This window comes from Atta cephalotes (assembly GCF_000143395.1).
Source record: "Atta cephalotes unplaced genomic scaffold scaffold00017, whole genome shotgun sequence".
NCBI lineage: Eukaryota > Metazoa > Arthropoda > Insecta > Hymenoptera > Formicidae > Atta > Atta cephalotes.
In genome coordinates, this window is record NW_012130081.1 from 3155799 (window position 1) to 3175979 (window position 20181).

Consider the following 20181-nt stretch of genomic DNA (forward strand, 5'->3'; position numbering starts at 1 on the left):
ATAATATAATATTAATAAATTGCAATAGAAGATAGTCTTTTAAAATAAAATGAAAACATAATATTAATATATTGCAACAGACGGTAACCTCTTAAAATAAAATAAAGATTTAGATCACATTAATCACATTCATATTGTCTGTTATTACGTATACAAACTATTTTAATATCTCTAAACTCTAATATCATAATCATTTTTATTGTTATTTATGAAAGTATGCCTTTTAATAATTCTTGTAAAGGTTCCCATATATAGCACTCTGTATTGTTTAAAATTTCTTTGGCATGCACTACATAATTGTATGTGCAATCTATTTCTAAGTTTAGTTTTTATCAGATTAAGATTAGAAAAAATACGTTCTATTGTTGCACTACTATGAGGTAGAGATAATATTGTTGTAATAAATATTGTTGTAATAAATTTGAATAATTTTGAGAAAACAATTTCATTTTCTATTTTTATTGAACCTATTGTACTTCTACCCAAAAAATTGTTCAGATTCTTTAAGATGTGACAATTTTTTTTTTAATATAATTTTTTATATAATTTTTTTTGCTGGTAATAATTTCTACTCTAAATTAGGAGTTTTCAAATTAACGCAATTAGGAAATTGCTTAACAATTGCTATCCGCTTAAAACGTTTTTTGAATCAAGTTCTGAAAATAATAGATTTAAGGCATTTTGTAATAACATACTGAAATAGATCAAAATATAATAAAAAAATATATTTGTACTAAATATATATATAATATTTGTACTAAAAATGGCAACACTGTCTCAACTGCATACACGTATAACGTAGTGACTAACTGTTCCAAATTAAGAGGGATAGTTTTAAATTTTAACTCTTTGTCCCACTTTACAACGTATCCCAAATTTTGTCTCAGTTAATTAAGGGCATGATTACGAATTACCTCTCTTTTAAGTGTAACAATAATAATTGTGAAATAATAATAATAATTGTGAAAAAATAATAAGTGTGAATATAATTTTTTTTCAACTAATATGTATAGGAAAACGTTGTGATTTTTTTTTATTTTAAAATCCAGATATTTATAAATATATTTAGTAGAAAAATGCAATTTAAAAAAAAATCTAAAATGTGCAAATCTCGTAATTTGAAATCTCGTAATAATTTTTGTTGTGATCTCATGTGATGTTACACCTCAAGTGCTATTAGTTATTTACAAATATAATATATTTATTAATTTTGTATATTTATTATATATTTTGTATATTTATTAATATTGTTTATTAATAATATTGTTAATTATTAACAATATTGTTAATATGATATGTTTCATTAACAATTATTTAAAAAAATGTTTATCTAAATAAAATTTAATTACAATTAATATTAGATTTTTTAAAATATCCTTCTTTGGAGTCTGCTTAAGGAGTTACTCATCTTAATGTTACAGAAAAGAATAAAGCTAATTGAAATATTAAGCAATATATGTAACAATTCAATCAATAAAATTTTTATTCTATTAAAAGAGAAAAAATTAAATCCCATCTTACTTTAAATTCTATAACTTTATTTGAGAGCGGGGTTTTCCAGAGAAATGAGTCAATGCAATATCGAGTAATAATGCATTAGCATACATGTCGGCACGATTGATTCGCATTCTGCACTCCGCTAAGTAATTAAGAGGCAATATGAGTTCATCCATGTTTCAAATGATAAATTTTGAAGATTGCGAAGGTTATCTGGATGCATACGTGGAGTCCTTCATCGACACGAAGAAGTTATGAGGATAATCAAAACACGCGTGGCTGTCGCGATATCGGCGTTCCTCTTTCATTGACCTACGCTGAATCGAGCAAATGACGAAGAGAGAAACGTTACATTCTCCATGTTCTGGATCAATGACCGAAGAAGTGCAATCTCCGATTCGCACGCATTTCGAGTGCAGCGTGACGTTATGCCGCGAGAAACTCTTATCGAAGTGCGAAAAATTGAGATAGTCGCGCCTGCGTCGCAATTACGACGTCGGATAAATTCAGTGTGAGTTAATTACACAACTAATCGACAAAGCGGAAAATTTTAAAAGAACTATGTGCACGTTTTAATTTTTTTTATCGTTTATCGCAAAATAATTTATATAAAGACGACAAAATTTCCAGAACATAGTAAACGTTTAATTAATATATATTATAAATATATATATATGTAACAAATGACACAAATGATACAATGGATCGTTACATCTTTGTTGCCAATGTTAAACAAAGATGACATGATCACTGCATTGCACTGTTGGAAGGCATACATACATACATACATACATATCTACATGACACATGGATGCCCGTTGGAACGTTCAAAGGACCCGAACTTTCCGGCACCCATTTCATGCCCAAATAGATCTTACCTCTGGGATACCCAAGCAAGAAGGGCAATAGATCCAATGAATGCATCAATAACCGCCTATTTCATCTTTATTGGACGCCCATTATTTTGAAGACAAAATTTTATTATTTTTTAAAATTAAAATTGTTTCATATAAGAGATTTGTGTAGAATGTATATGAGTTTACCTGAAATTAGATATTTAAATTGATTTTGAAAAACTTACTTATACTATACTGGTATTCAGTAAAGACTGTACTAATGTTTAAGAATAGATTCCTGAGATTATTTTGAAACAAAAATCCTAATATCAAAATGTCAAAGTTATAATAGTTTTTAAATTATAATTTAAATTTAACGAAGCATATCGCTTAAATTTTGCGCGTAAAGATGTAATCGGGTGTTATATCACACCTGAAACTTTAGTATGATTTACTCACTTTAAATATTTCTAAGTCTAAAACTATTACAGTCTCGACATTTTGATTAAGATTTTTGTTTAAAAATGATTTTATGAATATATCCTTAAACATTGTTATGGTTTTTACCTGACATCCTGTGTATCTATATGTGCGTGCGTGCGTGCGTGTGTATGTGTGTAAAATTGGATATGAATGAATATTTTGCAAAAAGATTATACGAAGATATTTCCAAAGAAGAGATAAATAATCGTAAAAAGAATAGATATAATAGATGATAAATGCAAATTTACGGAAATTTATGGGAAATGTTTGACGTATTTTTACAGAAAGAGAAAAGGATAGATATTTTGTCGCGCATTGAAATACGAGTTTGACTCTACCGTTTTTGTAAGACTAACGCTGACATCGCTTTAGCGCAAAGTGCTAATTCTGTGGAAATTCCACGTTTGTAGACAACGACTCGAGTTTTGGCGAGTCTAAGCGACTTATCACCCGCTGGAGACGGACAGAGTCGTAAACTGAAACGAACACGTTACATTCGTTCAAAACGCGTAACGAAAATGATTCCATCTGCTGTTGCATAAAGTGATCTGACTGGAAGGGCTATCACAAATCAATTTTAGTTAGATAATCGGATTCCTAAAACTGTTTTTCTGTCCACCCGTGTTCACGTGTTCTATTACTCTGCAACACGTGAGGAACACATAAACACGCCTTAGCTATTTATATAATCGATATGGTATTCTGATATTTCATGTTATTTCATAAAAAAAAATTATGAAATTGAAGAAAAAACAAAACGATCTGTTTTCCAATCGCTATCTCTGAAATGCTCAGATTAATTATTTAACTTCTTTCTTTACCTTTTTATCGCACATTTCCTTCTCATGAAACCCTCGTTTTAATGAAAGATTTCTGGTATTTATAATCGATTCTTATTTAAGAGTTTTAAGACCCTCTTTAAGTCTATAATCTTGAAGATGTCATAAACGACTTAAACCAATCAGAGAATTATATTAGCAATTAAGATATTACTTAAAACCGTTTTAAAATAAGAACTATAAATACCGCTCACAGAATCATATTAGCAAAATAAAATCTAATTTTTGTAATAAAATTTTTTTTTATTCAGCTTTATAATTAGGGATTAGTCACAAATCATCGAGTACAAGTTTCATGGAAATTCGAATCATTTTGGACCTGCCATTTTGAATCTACAATTTTAATTTGATAATTTTTTAGATTTTGTTTTCAAAATAAAAAAAACAGTGAAAATTGTCACTCTTTTTCAAGAAGAGAGATATATCTCCGAAAATACGACTGCATTTTTACTCTTTTAAAGATTTCACTCATTTAGAGAACATTTTCAATGTTAATCTTCCTAATGATGTCATGGTGGGGGAAAATAAAGGAACTGAAATCGAACCTGCGGTGTGCCCAGAATTATGACTGATTTTCACGCAGTAGCTCAATCCGTCAGCAACTATATTTCATATTTTTTATGGTTGTCCCAAAATATAACTATAAAATTATAGTCACTTGAATCATTTTTATGGTAATTTCAACTATTTTTTGTGGTTTATAATAACTATAATAACTATAATAATTATAGTCATTTTAGGTTGCCAACTATGTACACTTTACTGTTATTATTATTATAACACCAATAATCATAATTATAGTGATATGTAATTATAGTTATAAATACCAAACATTTTTCTCTCAGTGTTCCTTTTTCTAAACTTGATATAGAGAAGATCGTTTCAATAGTATGTTGTTTTAAATACATTTCTTGAACATTTGTAAAACATAAAATATGTTTAGAAAATATATATACAATATATAAAACATTCCATGTGGAGATTTGTCAGTTATCGTGCGAAATTAGCACTGGGCTAACAGTTTATCTTCTCAAAAAGGGCAAGATTCAAGTAAATCGCATCTCTTTAAAAAGGATAGGTTTCAGGTTAAACTTTATCCTTTTTTGAGAGAATGTAGGTTTATCTGAATCTTTTTAACTGGATCTTCCGACCAAACGTCAGTGGGCGCGCGCGGCACTGAGTGTCGCATCATAAATTTATTATTTAAGAGTTATATAATAATTGGATAAATAATTGGAAAATCATCATAAAAGCAAGTAAAATATATTTATAATAAAACATAATATAAAAATTTTGCATCTACTACTTTCTTATAAAATTAAAAGTTTGATTAAATGTAACTAGAAAAATTAAAAATAAGATAAAAATTAAGAAATTTGTTAAAAAATAAAGATCTATATATTAATTTATAATTAAATATAAGAAAATATAATTAATATAAAAAAATATAATTAAATATAAGAAAGTAATAATAATGCTTTTATAGAATAATAATATGAAATAAACCTTTTAAAACATAAAAATAATAATTATAAATTAATAGTAATTAGAATTTATTTCTTATAATTTATTTATTATAGCTTAATCTAATTCTAAAGAGATATTAAATATTAATATGAGTAAAAAGTAAAAAAAAATGTGGGGAACGGTTTAATATCTCGCATTATTACAATTATATAAGCAAGATTTTCTTTTGAGGCATCGCGGCACTAAGAGTAAAATTTATTTTTCTGAAAAATCGCGACGTGCCCGGTTAAGAATTAAGGGGATGAGTTGTTAGCCTAACTCCGTAATAATGCGCTTGTTGGAGGTAATTGACAAATCTCCACAGGGGTTTCATATATATATATTATATATATATATATATATATATATATATATATATATATATGTTTCCTGAATGTATTTTATATTTTACAAATACATGTTTCAAGAAATACATATAAAACTAACATACTATTGAAATAGTCTTCTTCTGAAGCGAAAAGACTGGATATACTCGGATTAGACTAGATGTACGGCGATGACCATGCAAACGAATTACGGACTGTGCTCTTGGATCATTAAATGTACAATCTCTTTATACAAACCGAGGGCAGTTAAAGCCTTATTAGAGCAAGTGAGAAAATATAAACTGAACATAGTAGCAATCCAAGAGACCAGATGACTTGGTAGATTACGGATATATGAGATTGTATACAAATCTTTAGAAGAGACGTCAAGTAGCTTGTCACTCAGTTCAGTTGACTCGCGGTCTGTAGATCCGAGTTCAATCCCACTTGCGCCCACACGCGATTTTTCGTTAAGGAGCCGAAAAATGGCTCCATCTGGTGATTCAGATCTTTAATCACCAGCTCTGTTCGAATCCGGCATTAACTATATAACAGTAGATATATGTATAGATCCCCCCGATTGAATTAGGCTAACTTCATTCCGGAAAAATCCATTGTTACTTCTTCATGAGTAGTAGACCCTATCCCTCTTTAGGATGTTCATTATCAAATGAGAATAAACATATTACACAAATTAAAGATTTATTACACTATTACTTTGAATTACCTTGAGTAAACCATTTAAAAATTTAAAATATTTGTTGACCTTTCTAATTACTAATTTTAACATTTTTACTTGAGATAATAATTGCAAAAAATCGGAAGAAATATAATATTTTCATTTTTTAATAGGTGTTACATAAATATAACATCGTGCTTCAAAGGGTTAAAACGATTTTAAAATAAGAATCAACTATGAATATTGATAAATATCGAACTATTATTTTTTGCATGGTGGCAACTTTTTTACATCGCCTAATAATCCTCGCCTATTATCCTCATGAAATTTCTAAGGAATTACAGAGAGAAAAGGAATCGTTATTTTTTATGAGACTGATAAAAACGTGCAAATTCTATACTGATCGTATGAGTTCGGATATCATTTATGCGAATATGATTTCCGTTTAGACAGGCCACTAAAGAATAAATATGTCCATATAGGAGTCAAAGTACGTTAATTTTACATGCGAGCAACATAAAAATTTATCTTCAACTCATCAATGCGATAAACATTATATCGAATCGTTAAAGAATTCAATGTTATGTGTGTCGTCAAATTAAAATTTCAAATCTTATTAATTGTATATTAATTATATATTTATATTAATTATATATTTATCTGCTATTAATGTAATTATCAGAATATTGTATTCGCACTGGAATTTATAATATCTGCAATGAGTCTATACAGTAGGTACGTTCTACCGATACATTAAATAAATCCTTATGACAGATTAATTAGACTTTGAATTTTAAGTACCAGTGAACACACAGAACGAGTGCTGCTATCAGTAACAGGTATAGAAGCAAGTCGATGACCTGAAATGCAGGTTTATCGTATGACGAACAGCTCGCGCCCGAATCGGAGTACTGTCGCGGAAAATTCATATCGGGAAACATCAATGCAAGCATCGATCGATTATTTTTCAGATTAAAAAAAGAAATGTCTTCTCCTTCCCTCCTTATAGGAATGATACGTGAATATGGTTGAATTATATAGAGAATAAAAAAATTCAGAAATTTGAACAATATATAAATTCAGTATTAAATAATTAATTCGATTAAATAATTAATTTATTGAAATATCCTACAGATATATAAATATTAAAATATTGTTAATTATATTATGAAACGTAACAAATTATTACAATAATTGATGAATTAAATATATATTAATTATATTACATATAAATATTACCTTAATATATGTTATGATCTTAATGTCTTTTGTTCAAAAAATTATATAGTTCTTCTTATTTTATTCATAAAATTGTATATATATCACATTTTTTTATAAATTAAAATCAAAATATATTATAACTAAATGCAAAGTGACATACTTATTTTAATGATTCACAACAAAATTATTTTTAAATCTAGATCTAACTAAATTTAGATACTTCAGCAAAATCGTTCTTTCCTTGTAATTAGTAGCTAATTACTGTGAAATATTAATTGTTAATAGTTTTATAATACTTCGTTAGCGATATAAATTATTGGCTGTTTAAGAAAGCCGTGAGATCTCGCCGCCACGAATGGTTTGCGTAATTACGGACTTTACATTAAGTTTACGAATATAGGCGCGCAGAATGAGTGCGTTTGCGATTGAGCTGAGATTAATTAAGTTTACACGTACCGACTGTTGTGAATTATGACTGTCCGAAATCTCGACTGCGACGCATCTGACCAAATGACCCCGAAGATTTGATAAGAGCGCAACGTGTCGGTGCAAAGTCATCGATCGACACAATTCGCGAATTATGATGCAAGCGGTCGATTATGAGACTGCCCGTTATTTCTTCGCGCGGCACGCATTGCGAAGTGTAATCTGCGCATGCTGGGCAGTCAAAATATATTCACGTCAGCGTATCCATGAGCGAAGTAATATTTTCAATCGCGATAAATTGCTTGTGATGACGCCTGTCACTTATTTACCATCAATGTTGAATATGCGTTTTATCGTGAGCCGATTCTTCACTTTCGCTTCTAACTCGATACTTCAAGTATATCATAGCATATATTAAGGTAATATTTATTTATGTAATATATTTAATATATATTTAATTCATCAATTACTGTAATAATTCAAATTGTCAATATTTCACGGTATAATTAACAATATATTAACATAATTTTAAATAATATATCATGCAAAACAAATAGTTATATTAATTGGTATTGCTTCAGATTATTTAAATTGTTAGCTATACTAATAAAATAAGATAAATTAATAATTTACTATTAAACTTGTAATTGAAAAATTTGTTTTATCTTTGTTCAAAAAATTGCATATCTATCGATATTTTCTAAATTAAATATATACTTTATAATTAAGTTTTTAAATTAAATTAAGAACAAACTGTTATAAGTTAAATGATTATTATTTATGTATTTAGAATCAAGATTTATGTATAGGATAGTAAAATATTTTTAATTTCTAAGTCAGTTTTCTTTATTTTAGGTTACTTATATAAAACAAGATAAAGTATCATAATATCTGCAATGCTATCTATAAAAAAATAGAGATTTTATAAAAATATCTGTATCTATTTATCATTATGTGGTTATGTTTAAATTATCTATAAAAATTTTATAAAAATTTATGTGTTTATCACTATTCAACAAAAGTTCAATAATAACGCACGTTATATGTTTTATTATTATTAGTTATTTTATGCAGCTACTATCTTGCGTGCGATTTGAATAAATTATTAAATAAATTTTAACTTAATGATTAAATGTTCAAGTAGTATTGTATTAGCAATGTGTTTATATTCAATACAACATGCGATTCTAATACATTTGATCATGTTTAAATAAATGATTTTTTATATATCTACATTATACGGTGTTCATCATATTTTTCAAATCGAAACGATGCATCGTTGAGACGCAACATGTTACGTTGCGTTAAACGTCTACGTAGTACGGTGAATGAAGTCGCCACCGGCTCGTTGGTTGAGCCGGTATCTCCCACCAACCACCAACCAGTAGTATTTGCGGGGGGGCCGCTTTTGCGGTCCCCACCATTGCCTTAAGTCCTCCGATTCTTTAGCCAACGAGGCCCAAGTTTCTTGGGGTCCGCCTTCAAAACCCCAGACGGAAATGCTCATCACCCCGTAAATGTAGGCGCCCCACTTGATTCGACCCCACCGCCGACAGTATTCTTCTCTCTCTTTCTCTCTCTCTCTCTTTCTTTCTCTGTCATTTGGTTACCCCTCCAAGGGACTTGTAAAGTTGTACAGTTGGGGGGCCGCAGCACACATGAGTCACTATATAAACAGGCAAGGACAAGAAGGTATATGAGTATACTCAATCCTTCCGTAGCTCGTTCACTTCGACGTTGCGGGCAACGAATTCGGCTGGGGCGGTGACCGACTTTTTTCCCTCTCTCTTTCTTTTCTTCTCCTTCTCTTCTAAGTTAGTTCCTTCCTCTTATTTTCCTTTTTTCCCTACCTTTGCCTTGAAACTATTCATTGTCATCAGTTTTAAAACCCCCACTTTCCTAGGATTGCACGGTGAGGAGTTCCTCTCATAATTTATCCTTTCTTTCTTGCGGAGACATCGCTTATTTATTTTACGACTGCAGTAGTCGCGACTTCATTAGACATAAAGACGCAGAGTCGAATGGACATAATATATTTGAACAAACGGCGGAACTCTATTCTTTTTTTTGTATCAAGAGGCTAAGAAAGCGAAAGAGAAAAGTTAAATATAGAAACTTCGTGCGGTATATATATATATATATATACACACACACACACACACACATATATATATATATATATATATATATATATATATCAGTGATAATCACGACAGACATTCGAAGATATTAACAAGCGTTTCGATATCACGGATCTTTAATCAATCGGTGATCCGTGATTCGTACGAGATGCTGGTAAAACAATTCGGGCGATGGCTTTGGCATATAATGGGCGGCAGTGAGACTCAAGTCTGTTTCTCTCTTCTGATATTCGTCAGTGTTACACTGGTGACCTATTTCCTATATTTGAAATATAACCATACCTTGAGATATAAATTACCTCCTGGTCCATGGGGACTGCCGTTTTGTGGCTACATACCCTTCATCAAAGGAGCTGTACACCTGCATTTCAGTGAGCTGGCCAAGAAGTACGGTGGAATATTTAGCGTTAACATCGGTTCCGAGTTGACCGTCGTTATCAGCGATTATCTCATCATACGCGATTCATTTCGACGTGAGGAGTTTACTGGCAGACCACGTAACGACTTCATGAACATCATCGATGGATACGGTAAGTGTCAGGCACAGCAAATTTCGATAATACACTTTATCTCACGACTTTAGCTCTCGTATCATCGAGACGGGTTAAAGCACTCTGCCGACTTGCTCGTCTTTCGTGCCACGCGTTCGATTATTCTCAATGCCGACTGACATTGGAACTTTCTTTTTTCAATCTGTTGCGCGAAATAATTAGCGATAATAAAATAATTAAGATACAATTTTGGAGAAAACTTCACGAGTGATTTCTTTTCCGCGATTGTTTCCGTGATCACGCGTACATACAAGTGATGGCGCATGAAGGATGCGCAGTAGTCAATTTGTTTAATAAAATGCTCGCATTTGATTGGCTGGTCCAGCATGACCATGATTGTTTCTATATTTTCTGAATTATCATTTCCAAGGATTGCGGGTTTCCAGTTGATCCCCGATTAATGCTAATTTCTGTTTCGACGTGTTACACTCAATCATTTGTGGCAGATTAATACCGTGAAAAGGAAATGATTTCGCGAAAAACGTGCCGCATGTATGAGTTTCAGCATCGCTTTCGTTGCTGTTGCAGGTGTCGTTAATACGGAAGGTGCTCTGTGGAAGGATCAGAGGAAATTTGTTCATAATAATCTTAAAAAGTTCGGTATGAACTTCTATAGCCCCAGCAATATGGAATCAAAGATCATGGTGAGTATTAAAATCAGATTAATAAGTCTATAATCTTATTGATTTATCTTATATACATAAGAGATATAAAATTTTATTATAAAATTTTAAAATAAATATTGAAGCGTTTTTCTTTGGGCGATATTTTTAAAATATGTCATTTATAATTTAACAACAACGTAATATAAATATATAAAATTATAAATAAATATCTAAATATATAAATATATTAAAATATACATTTTTCTCCATTCAAATAAAATATATAAACAAATATTCTATATACAAAGAAAATATATAAAAATATTTTGCTCACAAAATTTTTCAAAAAATTTAATACAAATTTTTGTAAAATAAACAATCGTAATATTTTAATCTAGCACGAAGTCGAGATATTTCTTAAGAGATTGGTAATGAGACGTGGAGCGCCCACAACCCTAACGTCCTCTCTCGCTGTATCGATCAGTAATGTAATCTGCTCGGTTATAATGGGAATACGTTTCTACCATGGCGATCCGAAATTCGAGAGGTTTATGAATCTCATTAACGAAGGATTCAAACTGTTTGGTAAAGTGACGTTAGCGAATCATATACCGATATTGCGTCACTGTCCGTGGATTAATAACATCCAACATAAAATCGAAAGAAATCGATCAGAAATGGCTGAATTCTTTCAAGAAGTTATCAATGAGCATAAAGCAACGTATAACAACAATAACATTAATGATATTCTCGATGCCTATCTGTATGAAATTCAGAAAGCTGAGGAAGAAAATAGAGAAGATCAGCTTTTTGAGGGGAAAGATAATGGTGAGTAGAAATCGATTTTTTTCAAAGGATTATGCTAGTTCTCTCTGTACAAATAATATTAATAACGTTATATTTATATAATTTAACGATTTATGTATAACGCAAAAACTTTTTTGAATGATTGAGCTCTTTTCTTTATACAGTTCGTCAAATGCAACAAGTTCTGGGCGATCTCTTCTCCGCGGGTATGGAAACGGTGAAGAATACTCTGGAATGGTCGATAATTTTCATGTTGCATTATCCAGAAGCAGCAAAGGCAGTACAGGATGAATTGGATCAAATTGTAGGAAGATCAAGATTACCCTCATTGGACGATCGTCAATTTCTTCCGATCACTGAGGCGACAATTCTAGAAGTTCTTCGCAGATCCAATCTTGTACCACTTGGTACTATGCACGCTACTACACGGTAAATTAATTTTTAATTTATTACTCTCATATTGCTCTTGCATCCTCTTTACCGTCCATTTCTTCGCATTATACGACCGGCCCTTTCCCTTTCTTTCTGAGCTAAGAGCGGGTTTCACAACCGTCCTCGCCTTCTTCCTCGGCGGCTTTCCGTGTCTGGCATATCAGAACCTCACGCGCGCGCGTGCACAGTCGTTTTGGACGATTATATTCGGCGAGCAAAAGTGAAAGCAAAAGGTGCCTGGCCCCTCGTCTGCTTTTCGGTCGGACAGCCCCGCCTTTGGTTCGAGGCGTTTAAGGTTAATGACCTTAAAACTGTTTCTCTTACAAAGAGCCTATCGGAGTCAGAGCAGGTGAATCGGATTCGATACATTAAGAATACTTGTTAGCAATGATCGTTCATGAACGCAGCGGTCGCCATTAGAAACAAAACGGGCGACAAGGTTTCACTTCTTCGCGAAGAACGTGGCTAGAAAAAGCGACGAACGCATATGTGTGCGTGTAAAAACCCAAGTTAACTTCATTAGTTGGTTAATATCTCGTGTAGTTAATGACTGTTGAAATATATGATTATCAAATATTAAACACAACAATTAAATTAATTTTTGCGTGAAATATGTATTGTGTATCCTCTTTTAGAAAATTACTAATAAAGTGAGTTAATTATTATCGATTATTTTTAATCGATTAATTTTCATCAGTTGGAATCTTCTAAAAATATTATCACAGTTGGAAAAAATGTATTGAATTTAAAAGAAATTTTTAATAAAATATTAATGTAACTTTTACATATTAAGGCTGCTTTTCTTTGCACGTATAACATATCATCGCATTTTGCCGCGCAAAATTAAGCGTTTCTATGTCTAGTATGTAGAAGCCATAACACGTTATCATGCCGAGACGTTATCATCCTCTTGTTATAGAAAATCAGTACTCTTATTTTGTAACTCTTATTTTAACATATTTAATAAATATATGCAAATTGTGTTGCCTTAATATATTTTTAAATCATTTCAATAATTTACATTTTATATTTACTAAGTTCATTTAATATAAGAAACATATTTTAAATTTATATAATGCGTTCATTACTTTACACTTTAATTCGTAGATTTTTTTCACAAAAATATACAAATTTTTCAACAGTGTAATTATTGTTGCAGGGATGTGATGTTAAATGACTATATGATACCAGCCGGTACCAGCGTGGTATCGTTGTTGTATGCGGTGCATATGGATCCTGAACTCTGGGACGAGCCGGAAGCCTTCCGACCCAGCCGTTTTCTCTCTGCCGAAGGTAAAGTGTCACAGCCACAATTCTTCATGCCCTTTGGAGTCGGTAGACGAAAGTGCCTGGGTGAGGTGTTGGCCCGCATGGAGATCTTCCTATTCTTCAGTTCGCTAATGCACATGTTTAACTTGAGTCTACCTGAAGGAGCCCCATTGCCCAGCCTGGAAGGCAACATTGGCGTAACAATATCACCGACATCCTTTAAAGTTTGCTTGCTGCAGAGAGATCTGCTTTTGGCAGATTGCGACAACAACGAAGTCTCGGTCAATGGACCCTTGCGTAACATTGGCAGCCATTAAGACCTCGACGAACTTTAAAGCACGGGCACGGTACTTGTTCCTATTGCCGGAGAGGCGAACAGGCAGAGGAGAATCTGCAAGTCGCGTGCTAACGCTATGGGGTCCATCCACGCATGCCAAGCTGGAGATCCGTAAGATTATTTAATCGTACACTAATTATAAGAGAATGATAAATTGCGCTTCATCAAAATCTTTATGTAAAATAAAATATTTGCGAAAATTTTGACATTATCCTACCTTAAAAAATTTGTAGATGTTTTTTTAAATTTAAAAATGAGCGGCTTTCAGTTTAGGGATTTTAAGTTTACAAAAAAAAACTTGTTTTAATTCTTAGAAATTAGAAATTCTTTCAAAACGTAATCGATTGTTCTCTATCATCTAAAGTACAATTTAATGAATATAATTTGAAATTAATGATTCTTAAAAAAAAAAAAATTGATAGATTGTAAAAGTTACTGAATAATTCTACTAATGTAAAAGAATCATGTAAGTTAGATATAAGCTAGATTCTCGAGTGTATCCAATACTCGACATGCCTAATTACTCCGTTTAAGTCACTTTGGTATGGCGAGATTTCATGTAATTTTATTTCATTTTTTAGTATTATATCCATCATTTTATTATTAATAAAATACTTTTTACAATTTCATTTTTTTATCTTCGATGACATCCAGATTTTAATAAATTTACAATCTTTTTTATATTTCGAATTAATGTACAGTATATAGAACTAAAAAATGAATTTGCCTAAAACGTATATATAAATATTATTAAATATCAAGATCCTCTTTGACTGAAAATAGGGATCTTATTTAATTTATTATTATTGGTCCAATTTCTATTTATAATTTTTTCTGTTTTTTATATTTTTTTAATTCGTGACGTTTACCGTCGACGCCATACCAAAATTTTTTTTACCACGTATGCGAGATTAAATAATGTCATGCTGATCAAAAATTTGATCAAGAAAATAGTCAATCGTGTAAAAATGTGAGTATCATCGAACTGCTAATTGTGATACCGTTATCACAATCCCGTTAAAAATTTTAAATAGTCATCTTATACTAGCGCCGAGACCATAATAGTAGATTAGTTTTTTGATGTAGAAGAAATTTTTTTTAGAGATTAGTTAATTTACTTAATTTGTTAGAGTACAAAGGAGCTTATTTCACAACATTTCTCGCTACTTCCTCCTTTCTCCTTACTCTCTCATTTCATACCAAACTCATTATTCCAATTCTTTGATCATTCATAAGTATTTATTGCTCTGCAAATATTAGGTATGGGAAAAAGTTCGTGGCGTTTTTAATGCCATCTAATAGAAAAAACGCCACGAACTTTTTCTCATATCTAATATTACTTTGTTCCCGTTCACCCTTATTCGTATTTATTCACGCTTAATTTAGATCGGCGAGATTGACAAGCGAGATTCGTCCGACGTATCTCGGACAAAATTTCGACAGTGATTTCGTACCTTACTGTCAATTTTACTTATTTTTTTATTGTGCTAAGTCGTGGCTCTCAACGGGATATTTCGCACGCATGTTGAGAATTACCTTTACGATATTAACGATTTCAAATGCAACCTTTCGTGCTTAATGAATAACGCCAATCTTGCTGTACTATACTAAATCGTGATTCTCGCCAGAATGTCTCGTCGAGAGCTTAACGACGTTAATGACATTAACGACATCAAACGCGATCAAACAGCACCGATCTTCCAAACGGCCGATTGATTCGACGCCGTCGATTCGCCATAGATCTCCGTGAACGAACGAGGATAGCAGCTCATTATCCGAGGCTCCTCTTTCGTTCACAATAATAATAGCAATTCATTATTAAGATAAGAAGACAGTAAGCGAGAGAAAGAGAAAGAGAAAAAAAGACAGTATATTTTTGTAAATAAATATGATAATTTTGATTGTCAGCATATACGTTTGATGGTCACGTATACGTTGAATGATTTTAATGTTAAATACAAAGCTGATCGACGCCACCACGTGCCAATATCGCGTTGACTTTTCTAACGACTTTTCTAGCAATACGATATAAGATCGATGCTTCGAAATCGGTTGATCCACGAATTGGTCACCCAGGCAGGCCTAAGCCCGTAAGCAATTTTCGTGAAAGTCGTCGTTGTGAGATTCGTTTTGAGATTTTGTTGCGACATCTGCTATTCGATGATCGCGCAGTGCGGTGAACGTTTGGAAATGCTAGAATGAATGTCGATCAGACCGATTAGATTTATTGCCACACAGCTCGGGTGCGAGCGCGGACTGAGGCTGTGAATCTAAGAGACCCGGGATGTACGGTCGATGAATCATTGTGACGTCGTTCAATCCGATTTCCCAAAGATATCTCAGGCTGTGCATCCTAAAATCGGCGAGGAGCCGCGCAGTAACGGTTCCGATCTCGTTCCTAAGATTAGAAGCTCGAGTCCAAAATGCGTACCCTTATTCTTAAATTTAAGCGTACTCGACGACTGATGGACCCCGCTTCCACGGGGTCGATGCCGCGCGCGCAAAGCTCCCTCACTTAAGTATCCGATATAGAGCGTTAATTAGTCTTATGTTAGCATGCATGAATGCCGTATTGTGTTCATCTATCGACAGCAAAGAACGTTTGTTCTTTCTTCTTTCTTTTACACAATAAATCTTGTACACAATAAAGATGTTGTATAATTGAAATGATCGTTCGATTTATTCATCCCTATCACAACAATCATTAAAAATATTATTCTTATTAATAAATAAGTTAATAAATATTATTATTCTTATTAATAAATAATATTATTCATCTTAAAAAATTCAATCAGAATGTTGATGTTCATTTCGAAAATTTTGAAAAGATTTCATAAGCAAATTTTCAAAAATTACAGCACAAGATAATAATTCTTTGAGTATATTCAGATTATTTTATTTCATTATTTGGCAACAAAATAACAGTATATTTAAAATGTATAGAAATATCGCTAAAAAGATTTCGGCATATAAAGATATGTATCAAGGAAACATACATTTGTAATGACGAATCGAATGTTCGTCAGCCGAATATTTCAAGAAATTCTTGGAATCGAAGTTTTTATCGAAAAAACCGCGAAAAACTTTATTGGAAATTGCAGTCTTGGAAACCGGATTCTTAAGGATGAGTAAAAAAAATTTATGGTTCTTCAGCTGCATGCATCATCGGCCTTCGGTTCTCTGATCGCGCGCTCATCCCTTCCTGCCACTACTCAATTCTTCGAGGACTTCTGCTTGGAGCCTACGAAAGAGTATTGAGCTGGGCCTAGCTTTCTCTTCCACTGATCCGTTCAGCCTCGTATTTGGTAAGACACTTTTCAATTCGTACAGTCATTCACGAATAGCTCCAATTTCATTAATTACTTTAACAGGGTGCAGATTAAAAAGAAAGTCGTAAAAATTAATGGTTTATTATAACTTAATTGCAATTGTCAACTAGAATCATTAATTCGATATTTTCACGTTTAAAATTTCACGTTTAAAATAATTATTGGAATTTTTGAAAAAATATTATAATTTGAAGAATAAGAAAAATTTGGAAGTCTGTTAGAGTAATCATTTACTGCTTCTCTCTGTCAATAATTCCGCGTATTGTCTCGTACGATATGCAAGATTCATGTGGCATCGCAGAACGAGGGACAAACAGTTGGCGCGCGCTTACATAAGAGAAACTCGCGCGTTCTGGGTTTCTAACGAAATATCATCGCTGAGTACATTACGCCGGTAAGGTTAATGACACGAGAGTCAAGTGGCCCCAAACCGCACACAAGTTACGTAAGGTCAGCTCACACCAGTACGTCCCAGGGACGGTGCATTGATAACGCATTTCCTGCAATATCGTACTATAAAAGTGCATTGGTGTTCCAGGTGTGCAACCGCGACACGTGGCGCTTGCTGCCCCAGTAAGGGCCCTTTTACTTCGCGCTTCGGCATATAACTTCGTGGCCTTTTCTCGCCGAAGAGTCGGTCGAGTGCCAACTGGCCTGCCACAGTAAAGACAGAAAGTTTGTGAAGAACCGTTGCTTCAAGGCTTGGCTCAATGAAGCAGGAAGAGGCGTTTTGTGGTTTATTTTCTTTTTTTTTATTAGCACAAAGTTGAAAGTATGTTAGAGCAGGGTCTTTTTATAATCCGGATCGTTTGGATTTCTTCATCTTTTTCCCAATAGAAGTTCGACTATCGCAATATAATTTATCAAAAAGTTCCATGTAAGAATTGATTGATGTTTGTTTCGTTCATCAATTTTACGTACATGTTGTAAGTTATACTTATACCATTTATATTTGTTCCAAATTTCTATTGTATTAATTATTTATTATATTACACATTATTACAATCGCCAAAAAAATTTTAAAACATTTGTAATATTTCTTAGTAAAAAGTTATTAATTTATTCTCATGTGTCATTGATATAAAAAATGTCGTTTAACTTGTTATACGATGTAAGCTAAATTAGATTAATAAATTTGACATGGCAAAAAAATATATAAATATATAATATAAATATATATATAATATATAATATAATATATAAATAAAATTAATAATTCTTTATAATGCTGTTTTATGTATATTGTGTAATTTTGTGTTCACAGCGCGATTGTGTTCACACTGCAATTCCATAATAATATTAAAAATGCATGGAATATATTGTCGAGAAAGGAAGAAGCAATACATTCATCATCCGTTTCGATTTCGAATCTTGACCTTTTCTTACTTGCTTTTAGAGAAAATGTTAAAACTCTTAAAATTAGAATAGTACACTGTAGCTAATATAAGACTAAAACTAATGCATGTTATGTAAGTCAATATGGCACTTTATGCTGGATAGTCGTTAGTTTGATTGCTATACTATATTATGCTTATTTTGCTATTGCCCTTAGGACTTTGGTTTTCTTTATTTTCTATAATATTCTTGTGCATCAAGAGAATAGCAGAAAACATAACCAATGTTGATGTCTAGAAAGTAATATAAGAAAATTCCAATCAATTTCGACAATCAAGGAATAGTAAAAGGAAACGCAATTTCGGCAGTAGGTGAACGGTGCGCTTATAGTTCACCCAAGGTCGCTACATTGTGAGATAAAAATGTATGTTGCATAACGTTGACGGAATTTCATGAATCCGATGAGAAAAAGAAGAGTGAAAGAGAGTGAGATACGAAGAAAGAGCGAATTAAGCGAAGGGGCGGCGCGGTTTATGTAAAATCATCTTTCAAAGCCCATGATCGTGGTTGACATTTTAACGGGTTTGTCTCTTCATATTGAGAACGCATGGTGGTAAAAATGCGCCAATGCGTAAAATACGAGCGAGGTGCGTGCAAATAAGTGCCGTTCCATTTCCATAGAGTAGACATTTTCTCGCGACTCACTTCACTCTGCACGTTTTTAATAAAAAGCGTTCCTTTTTAATATCGACGGTCTGAGATATTTGTCGATGTCGAAATTTAACTGCTGTGGTTCGCAATCACGCTATAAACCGGCACACATCTGACATCCTGCAACGTTTGCTATATTGATCTCGTTAATATTGCTTGAGACACATATAAAATCGAAGCGCATTTTGTTTCTTAACTTCGTTCAGCGTACAATTATTTAACAATTTAATTTGTGATATTACTATCCCAATAACTGTAGAGTTACTACAGTTCCAGATTGTGTTTAAGGGGATTCTAAAATAAAGTGTTCGAATTCCGACAAGATCGCTATTTTATCGATAAAATGTGACACATTAATACATCTTTATTATTACATTAATATTTCACGCATATATATAAATAGTATATATAAGGTTTATAGTATATATAATAACAGTATATATAATAGTATATATAATAATTTATATATATAAATAGTATATATAAATAGAATAGCGTTTTAATTAGACGTTTAATTCTAAGAACTCTACGTTATTGGGGTATCGTTCATAAACTTCTAGTTTATGATTAATTTCGTAAGTACAGATTGCAAAGCTTTTAAATCAAACAAATGACGCCATATTGGAATAAGAAATGGTAAAGATCTCAATTTAAACTATTTTTTTTCATTTTTGGCATAAACTCTATCTCACAGACACGTATTAATATATATACTTTAATCCTGAAAAAGAATTTTCTAATTTTCTGTAAAAAAAAAGTAATTATTAAAAAATGTTAAAAATAATAATAAAATAAACGGATAATGAGAGCATTAATACAGCGCGATAATTGAAGCGTAATTCATATAATAT

The 20181-nt window shown here is 32.0% G+C and overlaps 2 protein-coding genes across 2 annotated transcripts in view; one reads left to right on the forward strand and one right to left on the reverse strand.

The window, feature by feature from the left end:
• Positions 1-9320, reverse strand: part of LOC105618637 (putative zinc metalloproteinase YIL108W) — a 105703-nt gene extending 96383 nt beyond the window's left edge. The window contains exon 1 of the mRNA XM_012200167.1: positions 9189-9320. Coding sequence (XP_012055557.1) covers positions 9189-9320 — 132 coding nt within the window. The remainder of the gene's footprint in view (positions 1-9188) is intronic.
• Positions 9321-10102: 782 nt separating this feature from the next.
• Positions 10103-13935, forward strand: LOC105618528 (cytochrome P450 18a1). Its single transcript, XM_012200061.1, has 5 exons — positions 10103-10484; positions 11034-11149; positions 11509-11938; positions 12082-12346; positions 13509-13935. The coding sequence occupies exons 1-5, from the start codon at positions 10103-10105 to the stop codon at positions 13933-13935; spliced, it is 1620 nt and encodes a 539-aa protein (XP_012055451.1).
• The last annotated feature ends 6246 nt before the right edge of the window (positions 13936-20181 follow it).